Source organism: Staurois parvus, unplaced genomic scaffold (genome assembly GCF_062004578.1).
Source record: "Staurois parvus isolate SC_StPar_1 unplaced genomic scaffold, SC_StPar_1.0 ptg000131l, whole genome shotgun sequence".
Classification (NCBI taxonomy): Eukaryota; Metazoa; Chordata; class Amphibia; order Anura; family Ranidae; genus Staurois; species Staurois parvus.
This window is the reverse complement of record NW_028317927.1, coordinates 5,037,166-5,053,567: the sequence shown is the minus strand read 5'-3', so window position 1 is coordinate 5,053,567 and position 16,402 is coordinate 5,037,166. Positions and strand designations below refer to the sequence as shown.

At 40.6% G+C, this 16,402-nt stretch overlaps 1 protein-coding gene across 4 annotated transcripts in view; it reads left to right on the top strand.

The window, feature by feature from the left end:
• DOCK10 (dedicator of cytokinesis 10) overlaps positions 1 to 16,402 on the top strand; it is a 385,846-nt gene that overhangs the window by 321,182 nt on the left and 48,262 nt on the right. For all 4 annotated transcript variants that reach the window (XM_089672577.1, XM_089672576.1, XM_089672575.1 and 1 more), the window contains exons 40-45: positions 3,221 to 3,345; positions 3,719 to 3,831; positions 3,983 to 4,117; positions 6,376 to 6,558; positions 8,238 to 8,348; positions 9,255 to 9,470. In XM_089672577.1, the coding sequence (XP_089528703.1) occupies positions 3,221 to 3,345; positions 3,719 to 3,831; positions 3,983 to 4,117; positions 6,376 to 6,558; positions 8,238 to 8,348; positions 9,255 to 9,470 (883 nt within the window). The remainder of the gene's footprint in view (positions 1 to 3,220; positions 3,346 to 3,718; positions 3,832 to 3,982; positions 4,118 to 6,375; positions 6,559 to 8,237; positions 8,349 to 9,254; positions 9,471 to 16,402) is intronic.

The window sequence follows — 16,402 nt, the reverse complement described above, 5'->3', positions numbered from 1 at the left end:
ATGGGTGACACATTCAGTAGTGTTGCCTTTATATAGAAGAAGTGTATTATTCATTCCCTGGAGTGTTCATTTATTTGGTTAGTTAAAGAGACAACAGAGCTGGGAATAAACTGTTGCAGTACAAAGGGAAAATTGTAAATATATCTCAATGCCATAGATCCCTTATACATAAACAAGGGAAATGTCAGGGCTCCCAGGTGTGACCAGAGGTGTGTGGCTGACACAGGGAAACGCAGACCTCAGATATGTGATAAACAATATAATTTATTAACACTAACAATACAAACATAAACGCAGTGCAATACTAAAACATAATACAGTGCAAACAAACCAAACCAACCACCCACAGATAACAACAGTACATACAAGCAAGCGTCGTCAGGCAGGCCGGGTCAATATCAATAGGGCAGGTAGGTACAGGGGGAGCAAGCGGAGATTGGTCGGGGTCACAGGCCAGGTTCAGCAGGTAGCAAGCAGCGTAGTACAGAGGGTCAGGCAGAGGGATGGTCAGGGTCACAAGCCAGGGATCAGAACAGGTAGCAAGCAGCGTGGTACAGAGGGTCAGGCAGAGGGATGGTCAGGAGCGAGCCGGGATCAGAGCAGGAGAAGTCAGCAGCGGTTCAGAAACAGGATGCAGGACAGAAACAGGATACAGGGCCCACGACAAACACAACACCAAGGCAGAGTCTGTGGGTCTGGCCATCCCTTAAATACCCCAGCATAATCAGTTCCAGGTGTTAGCTGGCTGCAAAGTTGAGTCTCTGATTGCTGGGAGCATCCGTTGGCCAGCCCTGGTACTGCAGATCAAAAGGCAGGTGAGTTCCACCATTGCTGGCCAGTCCATTCCTGACAGGAAAACTCCAGTAGTAGTCATCAGAACTGTGTTTAGAAATGGTGCTGCTTCAAGCATACATACAGTAGATAGTGACACCCTTGTGCACATCATCTTCCTTTCTGTCGCACTTTCAAGTTATACTGTATGAAAGCATTCAACAAAACATTCCACCAATTGTTGGTGCTTGGGTTGTGGCTGACATGTATGACCTGCTAAAACCAGGTATGTATGACCTGCTAAAACTGTTTTTAAAGGATAACTAAACCCAAGAACAGAAATGTTGTTTATTGCAACTAAGGGCCCTTTCACAAGAGAGGACCAATAGGGTCCGCCTGTCCATTTTTCAGGTGGACCAGATCGGGCCATCCATAGACGTCTATGGACTGGAGGGTGTCCGCACACAATAGTCCGCCTGCACCCACCGGCATCCAATCCGATTCTGTACGCCAAAAACAGATGGATGGGTTCCCCATCTGTCCAGCCGATCTGATGAAAATCGGGCAGATCACACTGACGTATCCACCCTGTCTGAAGGGAACCTTACAGTCCTCATATGGTGGCTGTATTTGTTTTCTTTTTTTGTTTTCCATTGAATTGCATGTTCAGCCATACAAACATACCTGTTGATTCTTACAGAAATTTTTACTTTTCACTTCCTGTATGCTGCACCAAATATTTTCCTTCCAAGTTATCTTGTGTAAACTACCAATTGTTCTTCTCCTCATGTAATGGTGATGAAGAGACATGAAAATGTTTGTAGTCCATATTAGGAGAGCAGCCCAGGGTGACAACCATGGATCCCTCCATAGACATAACAGAGGAATAGCGTAGCCTCCCATGGACAGGAAGTGAGTTATGTGCCAGATTACCTGGTGAAAATAAAGCAAAAGAAACTTGGAAAATTAAAATGAATGCAGTGTTTCATGTAAACAACCTTCATAATTGAAAACTGCTTACTTACAGTATGCATTCAAGGAAAAATAATAACGTATTTTTACATAGAACTCAAATACCTGGAGGTTTTGAACCCCATGCATAGTAGAATCCACGCTGTAAGCAAATCAGAGCTCTGTTGCTTTGAATAATATGGTAGGTCAAAAGCTTGAGCATGCTAAAGAGACCCTGTTTCATTGCCCATGCATAGCAGAGTAATAGTCTCTTTGCAAAGGTCATTCCCCGAACCTCATATACAATGCTGTGCTCTCTCTCTACTCCTTATTCTTCAGCAGCCTCTGCTGTAATTGGCTGTGGTGGCAACACATGGAGCTGTTATTAATTTAGGTTACTCCTGCGCTACCACTCTTGTAGTGTAACAAATACACCTTGCTGCTGCTGTCAACCAACTGTGCTCCCACACTTGTACAATGATATATCCAAATATGGTGATGCACAGCTCCTTTAACTTATCAATAAATCATGAATACAAATATGTAATTTAAATCAAAATGTGGTAGTGTATTATTGTAAACATTTAAATTTAAAGTTAGGAAGGCTGTAGACTGCAAATTTTTTTCCTGCAACCACCTTAATTCTGACACTGACTGTGTTGATGGGGGAGTCTCTCCCTCCAAGCCATGGTTACATAGTTACATAATTAGTCTGGCTGAAAAAAGACAAAAGTCCATCCAGTTCAACCACAGAAAAAAAAAAAAGTTATAATCCTATACCCACAGTTGGTGTTCTCCTGGTGGTGGGGGCTTAAAGCCACCCCTGCCAGGAGAGGACAGTGATTATTGTTAGCGGCTATATAGGCCGCTAGCGATAATCGCATGTAAAATCCAGCAGGCTGGTTGTACCCAAGTTGATTGATGAATCAACTTGTGTACATTCAGCCTGCCCAAATACAGTTTGAATCTCGGCAGAGATACGAACTGTCTATGGTCAGCTTTACCAAAATAATGACCTTATTGTCAAGTCATAGGGTGGCAGCAGTTTGGTCTCAATATGGAAGCAATGATCTCTCTGCAGAGATTCATGATCCCCCTGCTCAGTCAGGAAGACATGCTGTGGCTTTGCTGATAACTCAGTCAGCAAAGATCATGCTTTCTGCGAGAGAGCATTAGCTGTGACTCAGACAATGAAGAATATGGTTACCTGAATCTATGTCTTTAATAATGCAGAGGGTGAAATGGTCTTCCTTTTAGGTGTGTCTAAAATGTTGGATAGAGTAGTGAGAGTTAATAATTCTGTCCTATTTTTAATTGTAGTCTGTGTCCCTGCTGGGGTGGGTTTCCCCCTGCATTCCTGGTCACAGGGACTGAAAGTGAGGGAAATCACTGGAACAAGAATAGAGGAGAAACCTAATTGGGACACTTGTTGCAGTGACAATTGTCTGAGAGGGGATTTCTTTTACAATTACAATCTTGTACATCTTTTTTTCTGCAGGCTGCAGTCTGCAAATGATGGTCATAAATACCCTAGATCCCAGACCTTGCCAATAATACGAGCCAAAAATGCACTTTCCAATCCCAAGCTACTACAGATAATAGAGCTTACAACTTCAATAACAAGTAAGTAAATAAACGGTATATATTTTAGCACCATATTTCTATCCTACAGACTTTTAATGAACCTCTGTCCTTCATGTACATTTTTATCAAGGTATTATTAGCCTTTGCACATTCTGCCTGTAAGCTCCACCATGGTAATGGATTGCCAGTGATACTAATACTCACACATCTTTGTTCTACAGGCTTGGCAGCATCTTATCACATACACACATGTGGGCTGGTGTGCTGTAGATGTCAGCACAGCATGTTAGTCCCGCTCTGGTTCTCACTGTAGGCTGAAACCAATTATCGCAGAATTGTGCTTGTTTTTTTTTCAATTGCTTTAGTTCTTCTTAACTCCCTGTTCTCAGCAATATCAATTTGTCACCTACAGGTAATTCTAATGAAACTGACATTGTGCACCACATTGACTTGGATGCCAATATTGCCACAGAGGTCTGTCTTACTGTTCTTGACCTCTTGTGCCTCTTCAACCAGAGCCACCAGGTAAACCTACTCCTGCTGTACAGATTACCGCTAGTGTGATAAACATTGCATTGACCATTATACCCATAAAACACACTGGATATCCTTTATTTGGTGCTAATTGTATTTTATTGCATTGCATTTATTGCATTGTTTTCTTTCTCATTTCCAGAAGTTATTGCTTTCTGACAGCCAAAGTGTTTTGATGAAGAAAGTCTTTGACAACCACCTTCTTTTCTTACAAATCAACCAGTCAGTGGCTGCCCTCCGCCACGTGTTTGCTGCTTTGCGGATGTTTGTGTGCAAGGTACCCTTAACATCTGCATACTTAAAGTGGAATTCCAGCCACACAGTTTATTCACAACTGAAGTATAAATGTGTTAACTGGCTTACCTGCTGAAAGAATATATAATTTTGTTTACCCAATCTTTTATTCAACCCTGCAGACAACATAGCCAATTTATTTACCTCACTCTTTTCCACTGCAATAAAACAAAACAGGATGGTCTTTGTCCCACTTCCATCCTTCTGATTGGACTATTATTAAGAATATCCACAGTTATGAGGGCATCTTTGAGCAAGCTTCTAATGTCAGACTGTTAGGGGGTCATTTACTAAAACTAGAGAGTGCAAAATCAATTGCAATTGCATAGAAACCAACCAGTTTCCAGGTTTTATTGCCAAAGCTTAACTGAACAATCTGAGGTTAGAAGCTGATTGGCTACAATGTACAGCTGCACCCGATTTTGTTTCCACCAGGTTTAGTAAATTTAACACTGTACAGCAGCTGTGCTACAGGTTATGGGAAGCTATTGTGAATTCAGATTCAGGTATTTGCATAAGTTGTATTTATGTAATTGGATAAAATGCTGGTCTTCTGTCTAAACTCCAGCTTTAAAATGAGCCCCTCTTTGAAAAAAAAAACTGTTATAATTGTTATTACATTACTAGCCACTACCATTGTGACTAGTGAAAACATACCGCAATGTCTACAAGCACCAACACCATTTACTGTTGCTAAATTGAAGCATGCAGTCATATATAGTCTGCCTTATGCCTGTTGACCGTTAGATGGGGCAAGATCTTACCTGAGCTAGTTTATATACAATGAGGAAAATGCTATACACGAAGAGAGCATAGTGATTTGACACAAAGAGCAAGATGGCAACACCCATGCAGTGGAATTATTACACAGAAAAACAGTGAACCTTAAAGGGAGGTTGAGTGTAGGGGAGGATGTTAAGTGTGAAGGGCTCATTGTAGGGATTAGGTTTGGTGTCATGTTTAGGTAGAGGAGGATTAGGTGTTCGAAGTGTTTGTTAGAATAAGACATGGTTTCTGCAGATTGTTTGATGGGGCAAGATCTTACCTGAGCTAGCTTATATACAATAAGGAAAATGCTGTACACTTAAAGAGCATAGTGATTTGATACAAAGAGCAAGATTGCAACACCCCTGGAGTGGTGGAATTATTACACAGGCAACTAGTAAGGGGGGTTGAGTGTTGGAGAGGTGGTTAAGTGTGAAAAGCTCATTATTTGGTGTTGTTTTTAAGTAGAAGAGGATTATGTGTTAGGCGGGGGCGGACTGACCATTTGGAAACTCTGGCGCTGCCTGAGGGCCCAGGGTCAGTAGGGGGCCCCATGAGATGCCCTTAGTACCTTTTTCATAGGCTTTTTTGAGTTTGAGCAAGAACACAGGAGCCCCATGATCCCCTATTGCCCGGGGGCCCCATGAGTTGTCAGTCCGCCTCTGATGTTACGGGTGTGCTTTAGCATAGGACATACTTTCTACATTATACACTGGATCTCAGCTGGAGTATTGTGCCAAAAGCTTGCCGTTCCTGGTTACCAGTGCTGAGAACAAATATATCAGTTTCAGCTTTCTCCATCAGAATCCAGAGATCCGAAGTACATATAGGTAACCTTTTGAGGGATCAAGTAACACAACTGTTTAGCAAAATATGTTCAGACTATAGAGAGAAAAACAGCTATGATCTGAGGATGAGACCTCCACTGAAAAGTCCCAGAGTAATATTAAAAAAATTCAGCAGATAAGTGGACATTGAGCATCCATAGTTACTGGGTAACCTGCCTTACAAAAGCAGCTTTGTGTTGTACACAGTGGGATGTACATCTACTGTATCATTGTTACACAAGCCATTTTTAATTTCACATCAACAAAACAAGCTCTCCACTTCAATCTTCAGCCAGCTACAATTTTTAAAAATTGCTAAAGAAATTCAAAAGCTGCTTCTCTTCATTTAATATCTTATTACTTGCTTGCGTGATTGACTTTTTGCCTTTTCCAGAAGTCAAATTATAGTCACCCACTGCAATAGAAGTTTAATTTTTTCTGAGATACATTCTACCAATGTACAGCTAAAGGAGTGCAAGGGTCTCTTTCTCTTATACCAACACTAAGATCAGTATCACTCAGGTGATAATAATAAGACCCTTCACCAAATATCAGTTTCTTCAAAACAAAGAGATATATGAATTTGAAACAAAATGTGCTAAAATTGCAGCTGTCATTTCAGTTTACATAAATACTGTTTTCCTTCCAGTTCCCTAATGCATTCTTCCAGGGACAAGCTGACCTTTGTGGGCCTTTCTGCTATGAAGTTCTCAAATGTTGCAACCATCGGTCACGATCTACTCAGCATGAGGCTTCGGCCCTCCTCTATTTCTTCATGAGGAAGAACTTTGAGTACAACAAACAGAAGTCAATTGTCAGATCGCATCTTCAGGTATAGTGGATATACAACTCCAAAGACATGTTGTACATGGTTTAGGTTTCTGCTAAAATATGTGTCATAGAAAGCTAGAATTGAGAACTGAATCGGTGTCCTAGCATCATTATGAAAGAGATTAAAGTAATATTGTGTTAGCCAGCCTCTTCACAAACTGTGTACATCTGCTTACACTTCATAGCAGAGCCGCACATAGATTTTATACTGATATGCTTTCACATCATGAAGTTTCATTCCTCCTTCATAGTCAATGAACTCTTCTCAGGAAGTTGTAATATTCTGCCATCTGTAAAAGACTCTGAAAAATCAGAAATCTTAAGGCTTTCCTCATAGCATCCCCATATGATTCATTACTTACCACACACAACGTTAGCAAATATTTGAACACAAACTAACTTCTATTATTATTAGTTATCATTAGAGAGGTGTCTGTGCCCACCTCAGCACTTCAGTTACATAACTAATCTGGCTGAAAAAAAGACAAGTCCAGTTCAATCAACAGAGAAGAAAAAAAGAAAAACAACACACACAATTAGAATACCCCCATATACACTATCCAATACCCACAGTTGATCCAGAGGAAGGTAAAAAAAAAACAATAAAGCATGATCCAATTTGCTGCAGCGGGGGAAAAAACCCTTCCTTATCTCCCAAGAGGCAATTGGATATTCCCTGGATCAACTAGTTATTATGTAAATTGTAAGAACACTTTGATTAATAAATAGAGGTAGCTCCTATTTTATTAGGCAAACTCCATTTTTTTCCTCATTCACACCTGGTATCCTGTGGTATGCTGGCTCTGATTACAAGAAAGGAAAAAAAATCAGTCTGCAAAAGAAAAATTCTGTACATACCAGAGATTGGATTGGAATTTTCAGCATCTGATACTTTTGAATATGTCTACCACTGGGAACTCTGGTTCTACCTGATGGCTGCTACATTGTGTCCCTGCAGCTCTGGTTTAGCAAGCTAGTGATATGGCCAGCTCGTGGCATCACAGCATACAGCAGGAGACACATGCATCCAACACAACTGGAAGTGTCAGATGCTGTAGATTTTGGTGGCTGGTGCAGCTCTGCAAGAAAGGGAAGCTTCTGTTCACCAGCACTGGGATGGTAAGTATTAGTGTTGTTTTTTTCACAGACTGATTTTTCAGAGTCTTTTGCAGATCAAGAGAAGTCGTGAAGCCTAACTTCATGAATATTCTACATGTACTTGGTGTTTGGAGGATTGGTGATCCTATAACCTGTAACAGCCAAATATGGTAATAATGTAGTAATGATTTGCAACCCTCTGGCATTATGCGCTGGTGTTCAGAAGGGACTTAATAGATAACGAATCTCATTATTGCATAATGAAAATTATTGCAGTTACCCAGTTCTTGCACTATATAGTGGGTTTCACTAACCACAGCTGATGTTCAGACAGGTAAATCCACCTTGTACTCATCTACTGAAAGTTTGAAAATAGTTTGCAAAGAGTTTATACTGCTTTGCTTTGGTTGGGCTTTAAGTGGCAAGGAAGAAGAGTTTGTTTTGAAATTGCATTAGAACAAATGAAAGTAGGCCTAACAGAGTTAAAGCTGAAACACTACTGTTCACAAAGCCTAATACTAATCAGCAATTGTTTCCTATTTTGAAATTAATCTATAAACCACATCTTGCTTGTATTAACAGCTTATTAAAGCAGTAAGTCAACTGATTGCAGATGCGGGCATTGGGGGATCTCGATTTCAACACTCTCTGGCAATTATCAACAACTTTGCTAATGGAGACAAGCAGATGAAGGTAATGTGATAAAACTCTTGGATTTTTCTAAGGCAAATTAATAAAATACTGTAAATTATTTTGAAATACGCTATAATATAAATGCTGATTACACATGCTGATTTGTAATATTGAAATATGATATATGCAGTAAATATTTCTGTAGATCAGGTTTAGGGTGTAAAGAAATAGCTTGTGCAGAGGATAGAACAGGCCTAACATCAACCTTCTGTCGAACGGGCATGCTGGAAAAACAGCAGCTGATTGGCATCTGAGCAGCGCTTGCAGACAATGGCCCCTCTCAGAACACATTAGCTCAGCAGGGAGATCTCTGTACTAACATTGTGTAGTTAGTACAGCGAGCTCCTTAGTTTTTCTCGGTCAGCCCACTGGGTTGAAGGAAAGAAACTGCCTGTGTGTATCAGGCCTTAGTCTGCTGCTTAATCTCCCTATTCTTGGGTCCCCTTCCCTTCGCCGAGTGCCCACCATAGCAAGCCACACTGCTCGGCTCCACCCTTCACTCCCTCCTCAAAGGCTGTGATTGACAGCAGCAGGAGCCACTGCTGTCTCTGAGCCAAAGAGGAGGGAGAGAGCTGCTGCACTTCTGCACATCACTGGATCATGATTGGGTCCAGGTAAATATTTAGGGTGGGATGGGGGGAGTTGCATGCAGAAGGTTTTTTACCTTAATGCGTACAAAGAAAAATTATACAGGATTCCAAAATTATACAGGATTCAATGTCTGAATACATGATTTGCATAGAAAAAAATACTGCTTTAAAAATTTCTGTAGTATGTGTGTTTAAAACCCAGACATCAATCACTGAAGAGGATTTTTGTAATCAAGAAAATCCAAGACTTGTTTATAGCTTGTCATAATTGAATACATTTTAAAATAAATAGATATCTATATTTTATTTTCCCAAGAATACCCTGTTTCCGGCAGAGGTAAAAGATCTAACCAAGAGGATCAGAACAGTTTTAATGGCAACTGCCCAGATGAAAGAACATGAGAAAGATCCTGAGATGCTAGTGGACCTTCAGTACAGCTTGGCAAACTCTTATGCCAGCACACCAGAGCTACGTAGGACCTGGCTAGAGAGCATGGCCAAAATCCATGCTAGAAATGGAGACTTATCTGAGGTAAAACCATCTGCTTTTTGTCTTTTTTTTTGCTTTATTTATTTCTACTTTAGTTACACAGAATCTCTGGGCTACAGGAAACATCCCTCATCTGTCTTGCATAACACTGTGGCTTGTGATATGTAACTGTGTATATTCACCATCTGCACCAACTATATACATTTCATATTTGGAGCAAGTTTACTGCCTGGAAAAGAGTTATAATCCAGATGGCAAATTTACAATCTCATAACAGAGTTAAAACATATTGTAACTTCAATTAAAGGAACACAGACATCTTATTTAGAAAGTTGAGAACTGTTAACTTTTACAAGACATTTCTTTATGAATAGATAGATGTAGTTGTATAGTTATAATATTAAAGTGACTCTGTTTCCTTCCAAAAAGGTTAAAAGAATAGAGGTCCCCTCAAAAGAAGACTATTAGGAGTTACCAATCCCACTGTCTTTGGTGTCTTGATGAGACATGCCATCTGAAGAATATTTTGTATTTGACACACTTCCGGTTGTGTTAAATGCCTATGTTCTTTGCAAAGCATACGTAGTTTGAAACCAATCATCTTGAAGCCTGAGCAAGGAATGAATTCAAACTGAGTGCATATTAAAATTTGTAGTTGTTACCATCTGTGAAAACCATTTGTCAAAATAATTAGTAGATCTAGAGATATGGAGGTTGAGTTACTAATGACACATACGGGGAGATTTACTAAAACTAGAGCACTCACAATCTGGTGCAGCCGTGAATGGTAGCCAATCAGCTTCTAACTTCAGCTTGTTCAATTAAGCTTTGACAATGAAACCTGGAAGCTGATAGGTTTCTGTGCAGAACTGCACCAGATTTTGCACACTCCAGTTTTAGTAAATCTCCCCCATAGGCAAGCAAAAGTCCCTTACAAGGGTATTTGCTCCAGAACTTAGTGAATAAATTAAAGCTCTGCTGACTTCTGTCATCCAATCCCTTGCAAACAAAAATGTCACTTTCTTTTTATTTTCCTTGCAAGTGTTAAGGTATTCTTTACAAATTTAAATTCCTCCACATTCACTAAGTTCTGGGGTGAATTTCCTTTCCATAGTGAACAGCCTATTTTTCCATTAGTAAATCACCCCCATGGGCAGCTAAAGTTCCATGAAAATCTTGACTGTTACTGTATAAGTTGAGTTTGGTTTCACCCCCTGGCACCTCTTTGTCCTTTAATTTGATGTGCGGCCACTTTGATCAGCATGAATGCTTGAGAAGTGCATCGAGAATTGGTTACCAGAAAAAAAGCCAAAAGTTGCATATAAATTCAGCTGCCTATTTCTTTGAAGCTGCTTATCGCTTAGACATGTGGTTTTCACTGGATATAATGTCCACTTATGTTTTTTTATCACATTTGTTACCCACTTCCCATTTATCCTAGTGAACAAATAACTGTAGGTTATCTCTTCCTGCATCAGTTGCATGGCTCAGTTGGTGACCTAAATTGAATAAAGCAACATTTTGTACATTTGTCCAAGGGGATTGGCATGTAAATATTCATCTCTCCTTTCTTCTTGCTTGCCAAAGCGACTACAATTCCCTTGCAGTGAATAGCATCTGCTTTTTCCTTTTAAATGTGTGGTTTACCACATGGCAGATTGTATTGGGTTTGTTGACTGGGAATAGAAAATAAAATCTTGAAAATAATACAAGCAAGAAATGATACCAATCAGATCTGAAACAATAATGTAAGAATAAGCCATTGTCTAGACACCAAGCAGGCAGTGCTGAGTGTCTTTGAGTTCAAGACTCAAAGCAGATGGTTCCAGTTAGGCAGTGCACGGTGCATTAATGTTCAGGACTGTGCTTCCAACGTAAACTTTTTCCTTTTACAGCAGAAAACTGGAATATATGATTCTAGCAATACAAACTGTCTTGCTGCCATATTTCCAACTGTGAGCTTTCAACAAACACTTTCTTTCAATTTCCTGTGTTATAACCATGTTTTTAGAAATTTCAGAAAGGTCATGTGACACTTAAAATGTCATGTGCCTGAGATAACTAGAGTGTTTGGAAGTTTAGAGACCCAGACCAAGTTAAACAATGTCTGTATGCGTCAGTTAATTTGAAAAAACATTTATGATTAATATTACAGTCTGACACTGGGCCTGAGAACTGGGCACACACACACACTTGCACACTCCTAGTTCTCTATTTTAGGGTTAATTAACCTTCTCATGTAGGGGCATTTTCATGTAGATGCATATTGCTGTTATGGAGGGGGTAATATTAGAAAAATTACAACTCCTTCTGTCAAAGAAGCTTACTTCTAGTTGCCCCTGTGTCATGCCAGGATAAAAATAGAGGAGTTTGAATTTTTGTTTCTGTCTGAGTCAGGAAAAAATTCCTCTATAATGAATCAATGCTACATTTTCTTTGCATTGTAAGTGTATATTGCTCTTTCATTCAGCACATTATAGAGTAATGTGTAGTGATTTATTACCAGAATCCTTTGCACCCTTGCTTGTATTCACCTCAGCTATCCAGTCAACTCTCAAATATTTAAGGGTGTCAGATAATGTGCAGCATATTCCTCCTTTGCAAGGAAGCCATGTTAAAGTGTTAATTGGCTATATGCTAATATTTCGGGATGTGGTAATGCTAAAGCAATGCTTTTTGTCTTTTAATTAAAATGGTTGTAAAGTCTAAAGTTTTTTTTTATACCTTAATTCAGAGAATGCATTAAGGTATAAAACCTTCCAAGATTAGCTTCCCTCCCAGCCCCCCTAAATACTTACCTGAGCTGGACTTCGATTGAATTATGTGCTCTAGAGCACCATTGCTCTCTCTCCTCACTGGACATGGAGACAGAAGCAGGAGCTATTGGCTCCTGCTGCTCTCAATCAAATCCAGTAAAGAGAGAGCGGCACACAATGTGTGACTATAGACACACAGAGCCCAGCTCGGGAGCAATAGCAATGGGGGCAGACACTGAAAAGAAAGAGTGGACAGTGATGGCAGGGAGCTCCAGAAGATGAGGTTCAAGGCCATTGCACAGAGAAGAGAAGTATAACAAGTTTGTAATTTTAATGAAAAAAATATTCTTTAGTAAACCTTTAAACCAGTGGCCTGGCCTTCTAAACATATCACAAGTATGTATAAAGTACTATAAATATATAAAGGTGTATCTGTAGCTGAAACTTTTGTCTATTAGTTTTGAATAGAGTGGGGAAAGGTTAGAACTCCTGTCAGGTTGTACTGCTATCTGGCACTCCATTGGAGAGATTTTTGTGGTACAATGTTTTACCAGATGGGGCAATTCACAAAGAGGTATCCAAGAATGCGGTAAAAATACTGCGCAAAACATTTGTTGGCATTCACTAAAAAAGGCTACTAAAATACCGCATGAGTTAACTTATTAAGTCATGCGGTATATTAGTAGTGAAAACATGTGGTATTGTAACACGTCATCAGGGAAACTCACTGACAGCTGAGTGTAAAAAAAAGAATTGCTGGCAATTCAAAATTAAGAAAAACAACAGCTTGGGGTTCCTCCCCAATCCGTACCAGGTCCTTCGGGTTTGGTATGTATTTTGAAGGGAACTCCCATGCAAAAAAAAAAATGGCGTGTGGTCGTCCTCAAACTCCATACCAGACCCTTATTCGAGCATGCAGTGTGGCAGATCAGGAAAGGGGGGGCGAGCGAGTGACCCCCCCTCCTGAACCATACCAGGCCACATGCCCTCAACATGGAGGGGGTGCTTTTGGGGCACCTTGCCCCCATGTTCATGGGGACAAGAGACTCTTCCCCTTCTCTTCTCCCTCCTCCTTCTCTTAAGAACTTTCAGGCAGCGGAGCTATCACAGCGGGAGACTTCATCATGAGTGGAGCCTCTTTTCTTTTTTTTTTTCAGATTGGCAGTGGTGGCGGGCATCATGATTGATGATGGATCTACTCCCGGGGACATTTATTTTAATAAAGGACTCTTTAAAGGGGGCTTCCAGATTCCAATAAGCCCCAGCCTGCAGACCCCCACAACCACCTGCTAGGGTTGAGGGGAAGAGGCCCTTGTCCCCATCAACATGGGGACAAGGTACTTTGTTGAGGACATGTGGCACGGTATGGACCAGGGAGGGGGTGCTCGCTCGTCCCCCTTCCTCTTTTCTGACCTGTCAGACTGCATGCTCAGATAAGGTTCTGGTATGGATTTGGGGGGTGCAAACCATTTTTTAATATTGGCGTTGCGCTGGGTTTTTTTTCTCTTCATTTTTACTTGCTGGCAATTATATTTTCTACATTCAGCTGTCAGTGGGAAACCCTGCTGATAGTTGTTGACTCATTGGTTGTTAAGGTCGCAGCAAGCTCCTAAGCAACCAGTACATACCACATACCTCAACCACTACTTAACCACGCATGCATTTAATTATTTATTTCCTTCTGTGAATTGACTTTAACGTCTTCTTATGCGGTATTTACCAAGCGTTTTTGCTATTTGCGGTAAATGCAGCATACTAGCAATAATGAGTTGACATTTTCAGTATCGCATGCGATATGTGGTCACATGGCCGACATAACACATGCAATAACTTTTAGTGAATTGTCCCCAGGATGTGATGTGGGAAATCTTCAACAGAGAAACGGACAATAATAAAAAGCTGGTAGAGATGCTAGCACCCCCTACTTAAATTGAAAACAAATGTATTTCTTTCTGTATTGATCTATAAGAGTCTCCTCACTGGTGAAAAAAGTTGTCCCCAAGACAGTGGATGATGGGAAATCTCTCAAATGGAGCCCTGGACAGCAGTAAAACCTGTCAGGGTTTTAAGCATTTGCCTTCCTATCAAGAATTACAAAAAATTTGGGCTATAGATAACACTTTAAATATGGTGAGAAGTAATCCCACATACAAGTACCTACATGTACTTTTTGTTTAATTTTTTTGCTGTGAAAGTACATGCAAAGCCAATCACTAAAATCTCACAAAAGTTATATCATTTTAATGTCATTTAAAAAGTAATGTCAGTCTTTTAAATCTGCAGTGTTCATTAAAATAATACCTAGCGATCTTGCCATGAAGGTCCTTATTAGAGATGAGCGAATCGAACATGACGAAGTGGAATTCGTTCCGAAGATTTGGAAAAATTCTATTCGCGACGAATCCGAAGATTAGCAAAATTCGGATGCACGAATCGAATTTTCCCAAAAATGGCGGCGACATGTGTGGCGACGGAGAAAATGGACAGAGAAGATGGGGCGGGGATCTCTGGGAAGGCGCGCAGACAAGGCGCGCTGACCCATAATGCATTCATGACATGTGATCGCATTAGCCAATCAGCAGCCAGCCAGCACTGTGTAATGGTGGAGCTATAAATCGCGGCCATCTTAGAATTCTCCATTAGCCTCCGGTCATTCAAGAGAGACAGACCTGTGTGTATTAAGGGACAGAGTTAGGGCCACAGAGACTTTAGGGCCACAGAATCGTTACTCAGGGACACAGAATCGTTACTCAGGGACAGAGAATCGTTACTCAGGGACACAGAATCGTTACTTAGGGCCACAGCTATCAAAGAATCGAAAATTTAAAGTGACATACACCCTTTTTTTGGTGGCTGTTGTGCACAGTTGGTGCTGCAGTTTGCCGATTGTGCAAAATAAACTGACTTTCTGCTTCACAACCACTATTGTACGTTCAAAGAGTTAAATCCATTTACACGCCGACTGGCGGTAATATTTTTTGGGTGATTAGTGCATTCCAGTGACACAAACGTACAGTTTCCAGCCAACGGCAAGTTGCAATTGACCAATTGTGTACAATAAACTGACTTTCTGCTTCACAACCACTATTGTACGTTCAAAGAGTTAGATCCATTTACACGCCGGGTGGCGGTAATATTTTTTGGGTGATTAGTGCATTCCAGTGACATAAACGTACAGTTTCCAGCCAACGGCAAGCTGCAATTGACCGATTGTGCTAAATAAACTGACTTTCTGCTTCACAACCACTATTGTACGTTCAAAGAGTTAAATCCATTTACACGCCGGCTGGCGGTAATATTTTTTGGGTGATTAGTGCATTCCAGTGACAGAAACGTACAGTTTCCAGCCAACGGCAAGCTGCAATTGACCGATTGTGTACAATAAACTGACTTTCTGCTTCACAACCACTATTGTACGTTCAAAGAGTTAGATCCATTTACACGCCGGGTGGCGGTAATATTTTTTGGGTGATTAGTGCATTCCAGTGACATAAACGTACAGTTTCCAGCCAACGGCAAGCTGCAATTGACCGATTGTGCTAAATAAACTGACTTTCTGCTTCACAACCACTATTGTACGTTCAAAGAGTTAGATCCATTTACACGCCGGGTGGCGTTAACATTTTTTGGGTGATTAGTGCATTCCAGTGACATAAACGTACAGTTTCCAGCCAACGGCAAGCTGCAATTGACCGATTGTGTACAATAAACTGACTTTCTGCTTCACAACCACTATTGTACGTTCAAAGAGTTAAATCCATATACACGCCGGGTGGCGGTAATATTTTTTGGGTGATTAGTGCATTCCAGTGACATAAACGTACAGTTTCCAGCCAACGGCAAGCTGCAATTGACCGATTGTGCTAAATAAACTGACTTTCTGCTTCACAACCACTATTGTACGTTCAAAGAGTTAGATCCATTTACACGCCGGGTGGCGGTAATATTTTTTGGGTGTTTAGTGCATTCCAGTGACATAAACATACAGTTTCCAGCCAACGGCAAGCTGCAATTGACCGATTGTGCTAAATAAACTGACTTTCTGCTTCACAACCACTATTGTACGTTCAAAGAGTTAAATCCATTTACACGCCGGCTGGCGGTAATATTTTTTGGGTGATTAGTGCATTCCAGTGACATAAACGTACAGTTTCCAGCCAACGGCAAGCTGCAATTGACCGATTGTGTACAATAAACTGACTTTCTGCTTCACAACCA